This window comes from Cebus imitator, unplaced genomic scaffold (assembly GCF_001604975.1).
Source record: "Cebus imitator isolate Cc_AM_T3 unplaced genomic scaffold, Cebus_imitator-1.0 Scaffold471, whole genome shotgun sequence".
Taxonomy (NCBI): Eukaryota; Metazoa; Chordata; class Mammalia; order Primates; family Cebidae; genus Cebus; species Cebus imitator.
Genome location: NW_016107786.1, coordinates 1,200,932 through 1,213,912, shown reverse-complemented (window position 1 = coordinate 1,213,912; position 12,981 = coordinate 1,200,932). Strand labels below are relative to the sequence as shown.

The following is a 12,981-nucleotide window of genomic DNA, read 5'->3' as shown; positions in this document are numbered from 1 at the left end:
GGTTCAAGCAATTCTCCTGCCTCAGCCTCCCGAGTAGCTGGGAATGCAGGCATTCGCCACCATGCCCAGCTAATTTTTTTTTGTATTTTTAGTAGAGATGGGGTTTCACTATGTTGGCCAGGATGGTCTCCATCTCCCAACCTCGTGATCCCCCTGCCTCGGCCTCCCAAAGTGTTTGGATTACAGGCGTGAGCCATCGCACCCGGCCCAGTAATTCATTCCTTTTTATTGCTGAGTAGTATTCCATTGATTGCTGAACCATTCACCCATGAATTGACACCTAAGTTGTTTTCAGGTTTTTTGGCTATTGTGAATAAAGCTACTACAAACATTCATGCACATGTATTCATGTGAACATAAGGCTTCATTTAAAAATCCCTAGGAGTAGGACTGCTGGGTCATATGGTAAGCATATGTTTATAAGAAACTGCAAACACATTTTCCAGAGTGTTATACCATTCAAAGCCAGTTTTGAACAATTCAAATCTATGCTTTCTCCTCTCCAGTAAGCTGTTTCTCCAGACGACAGAGTGGTTTACAGGCAAAACTTCATCTTGGGGAATGTTATTTCCACTTGAGAGCTATGGGAGGCAAAGTTACAAACTTCAGCTCAGAGTCACAAATCTAACATGATCTGGGAAGATACCTCCACAGGTTGGGGTGGGAGAACATTTGCTGAGGCAGGCTGGGAGCAGAGAGAGACATTGCAGCTTGGACCCCAAACCAGGAAAAATTTAGTGGTTTTGGTTGAGCCTGAATCATCAGGTTAAACAGGAAATGCAAAATGCTCTTCCAGTGAAACAGAAGTTGCTAAGAGGTAGCATGGAACTATTTGTATTGCAACCAAATCCACCTCCCCAAACCCACTGCAACGGGAAATTGCTGACTGCAGTGTCCCTGAACTCCAGGGGTAAGTAAGCAGAGAACCATGCCCCCAGGGGACACTTGTAAATCTTTAAGCAAATCTAGGGAAAGTTGTGTGAAATGTGTCCCTTCCATAACTCATCCTAAAGCTTCTGGGGATTCTAAATACACAAATCATATTCATAACACCCTTTTATCACCAAGCTTCCTGACGACAAATTGCCAACACAATTTGACAAAGAAAACAGCACCAATACACCAATAGTTTTTCGTTTTATTTTTTTGTTTGTTTGTTTGTTTTGAGACAGAGCCTTGCTTTGTTGCCCAGGCTGGAGTGCAGTGGCGCGACCTCAGCTCACCACAACCACGGCCTCCCAGGTTCAAGTGATTCTCCTGCCTCAGCCTCCTGAGTAGCTGGGACTACAGGCATGCACCGCCACGCCCAGCTAATTTTTTTGTATTTTTAGTAGAGATGGGGTTTCATCGTCTTAGCCAGGATGGTCTTGATCTCCTGACCTTGTGATCTGCCCATCTCAGCCTCCCAACATGCTGGGATTACAGGTGTGAGCCACCGTGCCCAGCCTACCAATAGTTTTTTAAAGCCTTGGAAGGATAGTCCTAGACCCACAGCTGTCAAGAGGTCCAGGGATGAATTTAATAAAGCTGGCCTCCTTTCCCATATATATAGAACAAGAGGATTGTTAATAGCATGGGATTGGAATGGCTCAAGAAAAGCTCTTTGCAGCTCTTTGAGAAAAGTAGCCAGAGTCTCCACTTAAACCTTCTTTGCTGATGGTCTTACAGCTCAAAACCAAGATTGGAACCAGCTTTGTACTCCCAAACCAAGCACCTTCCACTTGGTATATATATTTATATTCTCATTTATATCTTTTTTCAAATACCTTTTAGCATTGCCCTTTGAAAGGATTATAATTTATACTTTATTGAATTCAGTAGGCTAAAGCAGTACCTATTATCTTTAATTTTATTTTGTAAAATTGGTTGTTTTGGCTTTTTGGGAATTTGAGAGGCAAGTTAATCTGTCATTTAGGATGGCATCATATAAGGCAGCCAACTTCATCATGCTATTTAGCCTGAAAAACCATATTGATCTTCAACCTTAAAAAAGTACAGGTTGGGAGCTGACCTGCAAACAGTCAGATATCTTGAGATAGGAAAAGGATTTACAAATTCAGGTCAGAAAGATATTCATACAAATATTTTGAACCCAAGGTATGCATCAAGTAGATTTAAAGACTATTTCTGAGCATGGATCAACCATTTGAGGACTAGTGGATTTGTATGAAATTCAAGAGCTAACCTGGGTCTTGTAAGTTAAAATAAGCATTTCTCATGCCCTACATTAGTAGTAGAGACAGTATAGAGAGTTCCTATATAACCCTCACCTATCTTCCTCTAAGGCTAATACCTGGGAAACTTAAAAAAAAAAAAATCCTGATGGCAGCCAGGCACAGTGGCTCACGCCTGTAATCCCAGCACTTTCGGAGGCCAAGGCAGGTAGATCACAGGGTCAGGAGTCAGAGACCAGCCTGGCCAACATAGTGAAACACCGTCTCTACTAAAAATACAAAAAATTAGCTGGGCATGGTGGTGAGCGCCTGTAATCCCAGCTACTCGGGAGGCTGAGGCAGGAGAATTACTTGAACTGGGAGGCAGTGGTTGCAGTGAGCCGAGATCGCGCCATTGCACTCCAGCCTGGGCAATAGTGCGAGACACCGTCTCAAAAAAAAAAATTCCTGATGGCAAAGCCACAGCTCAGACCCACAAAATGAGAATCTCTGAGATTGGGATTCGAGCATCAGCATTTCTTTCAAACTTATTCCCAGGTAGACTCAAGAAGAAGCCAAGATTTTGAACCTCTGCTTTCCACTCTTCTCAAAGTGCTGTCGGCCAACCAAGAGTATTGCCATCACCTGGGAACTTGCTAGAAACCATTTTGTCAAACTCATTTCCTGGTATGACAATGACTCTGGCTATTGCAACTGGGTGGTGTACCTCATGGTCCACATGGCCTCCAAGGAGTAACACCCCAGGACCATCAGCCCCAGTGAGAGCATGAGAGAAAGAGAGAGGCCCTCAGCTGCTTGGGAATCCCTGCCACATTCAGTCCCTGCCACACTGAGAATCTCCTCTCCTCACAATTTCCATGCAGACCCTCTGAAAAGGAAAGGGCCTAGGGAACCCCACTTTGTCATGTACCACCAATAATGTTCCCTGTACTCAACCAAAAAAAAAAAAAAAAGAAATGCAGCACCCTGTCTTGCCCCAAATCTACTGCATCAGAATCTGCATTTTAATGAAATCCTCAGGTATGCACATTAAGTTTTGAGAGGCAGTACTATATATAAAATATTCAACAGACCACACAAACCTGGGTCCAATCGCTATTTGTCAGATACATGTATGTATTTATTATTTATAAACTCCTTCATCAGATATGTATTGTGTGCTTATTACTTAAAAAAGATGAATCAGACACATAGCCTACCCTCAAAGAGATCGCAGTCTAGGAAGGGAAATACAATGTGCTCATAAATAATATAGTCTAAGTTAGGGATGTCACAAAATGCTTGATGGAAGAAGTGGCATTTATTTTGGACCTGGAATGAGAACTGAAAGAAAATGTTCAAAAGACAAGTGATGTAGTGATGTAGTTTGAATACATGAATAATCTCAGGGTTACTTTTTCTATAGCTTTTGGTGAATCAAATTGTTTATTAATTTATTCATACATTTAATAAATATTTGTTCAGCTCTTACTGTTGCTATAAGACAGATACCAATACTGCTTAAGTGGCTTTTACAACCTAGTGGTGAAGACAAGTGGATAACAAGAATGACACGGTTGATTAGTGTTAGTGGTAGTGTTGTGAAGGTGCTAGAAATCCATGTGACAGACAGACGAGACCTAGGCAGGAGTGGGAGTTATGGAGGAGGTTTCCCTGAGAAGGTAACATCTAAGCTAGAAAGATTTAGTTAGACGAAGAGTGAACGGCATGCCAGGCAAAGGAAACAGCATGGACTAAGGTCAAAGCAAGAAGAAATGAACGAAAGAGCAAGTTGATAAAATGAATGTCCAGTAATATGTCCAGTAATGTCCATTGAAAAATTCAACATTTTTCATTGGCTCCCAAATTGGGTCAAAGTAGCCTAGTCTTCAAACTGGCAGTCCTTCCTCTTTTTAAAAATTTTATACAGCTATATTGATATAGAATTTGCATACTATAAAATTTTCCTTTCGCTTATTTTCATTCAAGAATTTTAGGAAATTTACTGAATTGTATAGCTATCATCCACATAATCCCAGCCTCAAGCAGCCAGTAATCTATTTTTTCTCTCTAGGGATTGGAAACTTAAGAGTGGAATTAGTTGGTTGTATAATAAATTTAGCTTCTTAGAAAACTGCTGAACTCTTTTCCAAAGCGACAATACCATTTTACAGTTTCATCAGCCATGCATGAGGGTTCCTGTTGCACCATATCCCTTACAACACTTGGTATTGTCAGTCTTTTTGTTTATAGCCATTCTACTGGGTGTGAATTGGTATCCCATTTCACCAACCCCTCTTCCTAACTAATTTGCCAGATCTCCCACTCCTAAACCTGCTCTATGCCCAACCAAGGTGAACCCTTGCTGTTTTTTTTTTTTCAGTGAGGCTCCTTGATATCCCCAAATTATGCCTTTCTTCACTCTTTGAATGTGTTACTTGACTGGATATGTATTTTCGGTGAGGGAGAAGGGCTGGAAATTGAGAGCTCAAATTGGTAGGAGTACAGAAGACTTTTGACTTTCTCACAACATGGGGCCACTTTCAAGTTTCTCCTACAAACCCCACCACCATACTTTTCCAAATATCTTGCCTGTCACCTTGGTCACACATGACCTAGTTTAATACTTAAGAAGCTATGGAGATGCTCATGCTTCCTCAGGGGAGAAAACTGTGTGAACTTAGCAATTAACAAAAAGAAAGGAAAAAAAAAGAAATTAACAAAATGAGAAATGACTACCCTTGAAATTATACCACAGAAAGGAGCATACATTCAAATAATAGTGAAGTCTTATTAAAAAGACTTTAAGCCTCCCAATTTAGAAGCTGGCTTGTGATAGCCAAGAAATTAGAGAATGATTTGTTATTTACGAGTGAAATTGCTAGTAGTCTTGGATTAATCGCCACAAAAATGCTGCCACTGCAATAAAAAGCAGAGATCTGGTAACCCTGTTTCACTTCCTTCCTCTTAATGAAAGCCTTTTAGTTATTTTAATTTTGATTAGCACTTCCCTCAGAAAATAGGAAGAAATTAGGAGCAACTTACTTGGCAAAGGTTTAGTAATTAAAACCACTGAAATCAATGGTTTAAGTATGTATTTGGGATAATATTCATGCTTTTTAATTTTTATTTTTGTCTTACCCAAGTGGATAATATAAAGTTGACTATACAAAAATCAACCATTGCAGAAAGCCTGTTAGAAAGAAGCAGCCATTCTTGAACTCTTTGAAAATGTCTTCCCTCGATGAATTAGTTGTCAGGTTTCTACTTATGTTAAATTGTTAATACTTTCACTTCAAATAGCAAAATGACTGCAATTTTCAAGTTATTTCAAGCTAGGTTTTAAATTCTGGGGTTGAAAGGAAGCTTAAATAACTGAGTACTCAAGTAAATACTGCATTTTTTATGATGAGGCAAGTCGTATGAGCCATTTAATTACTTTAATTCAATCCAGAGATTTGATATTTTCTCCTGAGTTCTCACAGTTGGATAGTTTAAAAATATTTCTAGGATTAAATTGAAACCTGTGATAACTATAATAAAGCCATACATCTGTCTGTATTTTGGGTTTCTCTCTCTCTTTTTTCTTTTTCTTTCTCTTTCTTTCTTTCTTTTTCTTTCTTCCTCTCTTCTTTATTTCTTTTTCTTTTCTTTTCTTTTCTTTCTTTCTTTTTTTTGACAAGATCGCACTCTGTCGCCCAGGCTGGAGTGCGAATGGCAAAATCATGGCTCACTGCAACCTTGACTTCCCCAGGCTCAGGTGATCCTTCCACCTCAGTCTCCTGAGTAGCTGGGAGTACAGGTGTGCACAAGCACACCTGGCTAATTTTTGTATTTTTAGTAGAGACGGGGCTGTCACCACGTTTCCAGGCTGGTCTCGAACCCTTGGGCTCAAGTGATCCTCCCGCCTGTGCTTCACAAAGTGCTGGGATTACAAGTGTGAGTCACCATGCCTGGCCTTGTATTTTTTGATAGTATTGAATGAAATTTGCCTAAATAAATAAAAATCCTTTCAATATGCTTCAACTTTAAAATCTTTAAAAAGCTGCTTAGTTTCATTATTTTCATGTGCAAGCAGCATTGTCACAAAGTTTTATTTTGAAGACTGAATTGTATATGGAGTACTGTCCAACTAGAAGAGAACAAATAATCAGGAAAAGAGAGATTATTGACAAATGAGCCTTAGTGGAGAATCATTGAATTTCAAAGCTGCCAGAGATATTAGCAATTGTTCAGTTTCACCTCCAGATTTCTTAGATGAAGAAGCTATGGCAAGCCAATTTCACAAACCCGATCTATGATCCTTATGCTCCCCACTCCTCTCACTCCCAGAATGTTGCCTGATTCAAACATTATAGCAAAGTGAGAAACCACAGGTATGAGCTCACTGAGCTTACCAGGCAGTCCTGCCATCTATAGATCCATGTCATTCTGCATTTTCCTCTTGGTTATGAGGGTGATTCTCTCATCTATTCACCCTATGTCCACTTATCTCTGCTACTTATGTCAAACCAACCCTTCTAGGTCCTGCCTTAGTTCTCCTGCATATGCTTTCACTTTCTTCCTGTCTGTTGCCTCTTTCCCCCAGCTTGTAATTCTCCCATCTTTATTAAAAACATGCACCCACAGACACACACTCACATCTGGATTCTCAAGTACGATGACCTTGTAGATTCATGTTTTGAGATTGTTCTTAGTCCATGGAATATAAAACTGACTGAATGATGGTAAACATCTGCAGATGACAGATGTTTATTTTCTTCCACCCTCCTCTCTCAGCACAATTCTCCAGCCACACTGGTCCTTTGCCTCCTCCCTCATCCCAGCTCTACAAGTAGCCTCAGCCTGCATATTCCAACCACCCAGCAAAATAAACACCCAGTAACTACAGAGTCAGCAAAAGAAAATCCGAGACCCTAGTCAGAGACAGATCAACTTATCATTTCTCAAGCATATTCCAGGAAGGATCTCCATTCATTCTGTCCCAATATACCTCTACATTCTTTGTTCTGGTGATCACATAGAATTTATTGTACACATGTATCATTATTTGTATAACTAAGCCCCCAATTTTGAACAAGAGGCTACATACTAAAAGTCTTTTATCTACCGTCTTTTTTTTTCTTTCAAACCCATCCAATACAGTTGCACTGTATCTGCCAATACAGTTCATACAACTGAATGGAAAGCAAACTCCATAGGAGTATTTTATAACTCTGTAAGAGTATTAAACTCTTATACTTCCAGAGTGTAAAACTCTAGAAAAGTATTTTGTCAGAAAAAAATCATGTTTTTGAAATAGTAGGTTTTAAAAGAAAATAAAGACGGAGGGTTAGAAGTGAGAAAATTCAGGTTATCAGGGGCTTGATATCTGTGTGTGTGTGTGTGTGTGTGTGTGTGTGTGTGTGAGACTGTAGGCAGGTTACTGAGACCTTTGTGGATCAATTTCTCAAACAGGTAACAGATGAAAACAACTGTCATTAGCTACTGTCACAAAATCGTATGATAAACATCTGTATTCATTTCCTGTGGCTGCCGTAACTAATTATCACAAACTTGGTGGCTTAAAATAGCAGATATGAAGGCCAGGCATGGTGGCTCATGCCTGTAATCCAAGCACTTTGGAGGCCAAGGTGGGCAGATCACCTGAGGTCGGGAGTTCAAGACCAGCCTGACCAAAATGGTGAAACCCCATCTTTTTATTAAAAATAAAAAAATTTTTAAAATATAACAGATATTTATTTTCTCACAGCTTTAGAGTCAAGAATTCCAAAATGGAAGGGTCAGCAAGGCTGCACTCCCTCCAAACACTCTTGGAGAGAATCTTTTCTTGCTTCATCCAGCTTCTGATGGCTCTAGGCAATCCCCGACTTGTGGCTGCATCAGTTGTCCCTGCCTCCATCTTCACATGGCCTTCCTCTTCTGTCTCTTATAAGGACACTTGTCATTGTGCAGTATTTAGGGTCCCCATAATCCAGGAGGATCTCATCTTAAGATCCTTAACTTCATTACATCTTTACAGATCCTTTTTCCAAATTAAGGTAATGTTCACAGGTTCTGGGGGTTAAGATGTGGACATATCATTTTGAGGTCCACCATTTAATGCACTGCAATATTCTTTGTAAGCGTTCTGAGAACCCAGGAGGAATAAGTAAATCCTTTGATTCAATCAAGAATGAGCAGAATGTATTCAAAAATACTAGAAGATATCCTTTTTCGTGGGCACTGACATACATTTCAATAATATCTCTAATTTCTTTATGGATGTATTTGCATTTCTAAGTGTAAGCAATGAAGATTATTATGATAAATTTAAAATTCGGTAATTTGTTTTTAAACTGATTTTTTTTTTTAAACAGTCATCCCAGTCCATATTAGAACGATCTGAACAGCAGATCAGGGCTGCTTCTAGTTTGGAGGAACTACTTCAAATTACTCACTCTGAGGACTGGAAGCTGTGGAGGTGCAGGGTGAGGTTCAAAAGTTTTACCAGTATGGACTCTCGCTCAGCATCCCATCGGTCCACTAGGTTTGCAGCAACTTTCTATGACATCAAAACACTAAAAGGTAGGTGTGTGGATGTGGAGACAAATTATTTCTCTCTATAACATAGTGACAAACACACTTACTTTCTCCAAAAGTCTGGGAAGGGCACACATGTGTCAGAGGGAGAATGAAACTCAGTCTTTGATTTCGTAACTTCAGTGTTAGTGGAGAATCTTGATTTTTTAATGATTACTTCACAGAGAAATATATTCAATATAATTTTTTGAGATAAACACAAAAGAACATTTCAAAATATAGAAATAAGTTTAACTGAAGGATGTAGGGGCAAAGAAAACCCAGAAAGACTGTTGTTCTCAATAGAAAAAAATCATCAGGTTTACTTAGAAAATAAAACCTGGGAATTCACCCACAAAGAGCATTCTACTGCCATGCATGCATACATACAAATCAATATATGGCCAGGCATGGTGGCTCATGCCTGTAATCCCAGCACTTAGGGAGGCCAAGGCAGGCAGATCACTTGAGCCCAGTGGTTTGAGACCAACCTGGACAACACGACGAGACTCCATCTCTACAAAAAAATAGAATAAAATAGCTGAGCACATGCCTGTATTCCCAGCTACTTGGAAGGCTGAGGTGGGAGGATCACCTGAGCCCAGGAGGTCGAGGTTATAGTGAGCCATGATCACATTACTGCACTCCAGCCTGGGCAACAGAGCAAGATCCTGTCTCAAAAAAACCACCACCCACAAACCAATAGATTAGGTGTAGCTTTTTTTTTTTTATTTCTGCAAAGTTTTGTGATTTTTAATAAAAGTGAAAAGTAAAAGTTGGATACTGAGTTGTAGTATTGGGTACTGGTATTGCTAGAATAATGAAGGGAGAAAATTCTCAAGGCAAAATGATCAAAACTCCAGACTACAAAATAACATAATTTGAAATAAGGGTAATGATTATTCTCTAGTAAGGTATGAAGGTTCTTTAAAACAAAACCGGGCGCGGTGGATGACCCCTGTAACCCCAGCACTTTGGGAGGCTGAGGCAGGTGGATCACCTGAGGTCAGGAGTTCAAGTCCAGCCTGAGCAACATGGTGAAACCCCATCTCTACTAAAAATACAAAATTAGCTGGGCGTGGTGGTGCACACCTGTAATCTCAGCTACTTGGGAGGCTGAGGCAAGAGAACTGCTTGAACCCGGGAGGTGGAGGTTGCAGTGAGCCAAGATCCTGCCATTGCACTCCAGCCTGGGCAACAAGAGTGAAACTCTGCCGTCTCAACAAAAAGAAAGAGGCCAGTGCGGTGGCTCATGCCTGTAATCCCAGCACTTTGGGAGGCTGAAGTGGGCAGATTACGAGGTCAGGAGATCAAGACCATCCTGACCAACATGGTGAAACCCCGTCTCTACTAAAAATACAAAAAAAATTACCTGGGCGTGGTGGCACATGCTTGTATTCCCAGATACCCAGGAGGCTGAGGCAGGAGAATTACTTGAATCCGGGAGGCAGAGATTGCAGTGAGCTGAGATCGCACCACTGCACTATACCCTGGGTGATAGTGCGAGACTCCATCTCGAAAGGAGGGAAGGAAGGAAGGAAGGAAGGAAGGAAGGAAGGNGAAAGGAGGGAAGGAAGGAAGGAAGGAAGGAAGGAAGGAAGGAAGGAAGGAAGGAAGGAAGGAAGGAAGGAAGGAAGGAAGGAAGGAGGGAAGGAAACAAACCAGTGAAAGTTGTGGGGTTTCTGATTAGGCATTTAATTTTTTGATGACATGTCAAAACAATACAAGAAGCTGCTATAGCATTGCTGATCTAGCATTCTAGATTTGATTAACCTGATAAATGATTATATATATACTGTATAGCATAATTCAAATTGACCACTAGGTCAGAATTATTTTTTTCTTTCTACCTAAAGTTGTATTTCTTTTTCCATTTGTAAAAAGATGTTGGGGTTAGCAATCCCATTACTGGGTATATGCCCAAAGGATTATAAATCGTTCTATTATAAAGGCACATGCACACGTATGTTCATAGCGGCACTGTTTACAATAGCAAAGACCTGGAACCAACCCAAATGCCCATCGACGATAGACTGGACAAGGAAAATGTGGCACATATACACCATGGAATACTGTGCAGCCATAAAAAATGATGAGTTAGTGTCCTTTGTAGGGACATGGATGAATCTAGAAACCATCATTCTCAGCAAACTGACACAAGAACAGAAAATCAAACACCGCATGTTCTCACTCATAGGCAGATGTTGAACAATGAGAACACGTGGACAGAGGGAGGGGAGCATCACACACTGGGGTCTGTTGGGGAGGCCAAGGGGGGACAGTGGGGGAGTGGGGAGGTCAGGGAGGGATAACATGGGGAGAAATGCCAGATATAGGTGACAGGGATGGAGGCAGCAAACCACATTGGCATGTGTGTACCTATGCAACAATCCTGAATGATCTGCACATGTACCCCAGAACCTAAAGTACAATTTAAAAAAAGATGCTGGGGTTGCATAGTCCTCTGTTGTTGGCTGTGGGGAAAGCTGTGCATAGATGGGGAAATATTCTTCGGTTGCACCTTAGGCATGAGTATGAAGAGGATTCTTTGTGTTCATGTGTATGACTGTGTCTAAGTGAGTTGACAGGGTGGGAACCATAGCCTCAAACTCACTTAAGACAGGAATTTGAAGCTCTAGATGTTTCTATGTGGTGAATTAATATAGCCTTAATGAAAACAAAGGGTTGGCACCTCATCTACAGGTCAAAGGCCTTAACCAGATTACCTGACTAAGGCCTGAGGTGAGACTGAAGATAGTTCACGAAGACGAATATTACCATAAAACCAAGACTAGGTGATCTGCAAAAAGTCAACGACATTGACATTTTCTAAGGAGAAAACCATAAAAAAAAATCACAGAATTTGCAAACTCTAAAATTTATCTCCTAATTCCATAGGGGATCATCTAAAGTTATTTACTAAGTTAGAAGCAATAAATAATGAAATCGCATGTTACACCAATTAGAATTTGTTAGCAACTCTCCCTCATGGATTTCAAGGTGATTTCCTGAGGCAGAGCAGTCCTGCTGGGAAGTAGTAAGGAATAGTAGAGTTATGAAGCCTTTAATCAGTGGCTTTGGTCATAATCACATATGATTTTGATTAAAAGCTTACCACTGCAATTTCAAAACTGAGTTTTATAAAAAGAGAAAAGGCAAATGGAAAGAAAATTTAAGTGGAATTTTAAATCAGGAATATTTTTATAGGTTGGTTTCTTGTTTTTTCAAGTATTCATGGTTAATTGTAGTGAATTAAATAATACCCATAATAATAATTGAGTAATTTATCTCTCATGTGTTCAGCCTTCAGGCTTTTAATACAAATATTAATAATCAGAAATTTTAAGAAAAGTTTTCTCGGGATAGAATGTTTTATTATGAGAGAAAAAAATATCAAACTTTAGGTAAACTGTGTAGTATAATGCAGTGCTCCAGACAATTTTATGTTTTCGGTGATTGAAGAAGCAACCTATCAAGAAAATTGGTATTAAGGGGTGAAAAAGGAAAAAGGATATGGAGAAGATGTCATAAGGGAATAATTTAGGGACTAGGGTCACATCTCAAATGGTAATATTGTATGGGATACTTCAAGCAGAGGTTCTTTCTATCCCTTCCTTTCCCATATATGGGAATTCAGAATAATCTCAGCAGAGTTCTTGAAAATGCAGTAAAAATAAAGGAGTTTGTCTATTGTTGCATAACACATTACCCAAAACTTAGCTGCTTAAAACAATATTTATCTCAGTTTGTGTGGGCCTAGATTGGTTTCTCAGAAATGCAGACATGGCCTAGATTGGTTTCTCTGCTTCAGATGCCTCCAGAGGCTGGCGTCAAGACGTTGACTTGGGCTGCAGGCATCTCAGGGCTCAGCTGAAGGAGGGTGTGATTTCAAGTTCGATCAGCTGTGGTTTGCAGGAGTCAATTCTTCACAGGCTGTGGGACTGAGGGTCTTAGTTCCTCACTGGCTATTGGCCAGAGGCTGTCCCAAGTTCCTTGTCACGTAGACCTTTCTAACATGGCAGCGAGCTAACACAGTAACAGAAAACCAAACACCGTGTGTTCTCACTCATAAGTGGGAGTTGAACAATGAGAACATATGAACACAAGGAGGGGAACATCACACCAGGGCCTGACAAGGGGTAGGGGACAAGGGGAGGTAGAGCATTAGGACAAATACCTAATGCATGTGGGGCTTAAAACCTAGATGACGTATTGATAGGTGCAGCAGACCACCATGACACATGTGTACCTATGTAACAAACCTGCA

General features: G+C 40.3%; 1 protein-coding gene across 2 annotated transcripts in view; it reads left to right on the top strand.

The window, feature by feature from the left end:
* The window catches only part of VEGFD (vascular endothelial growth factor D), a 36,652-nt gene that overhangs the window by 9,969 nt on the left and 13,702 nt on the right, over positions 1-12,981 (top strand). For both annotated transcript variants that reach the window (XM_037732760.1, XM_017512369.2), the window contains exon 2: positions 8,513-8,720. In XM_037732760.1, the coding sequence (XP_037588688.1) occupies positions 8,513-8,720 (208 nt within the window). The remainder of the gene's footprint in view (positions 1-8,512; positions 8,721-12,981) is intronic.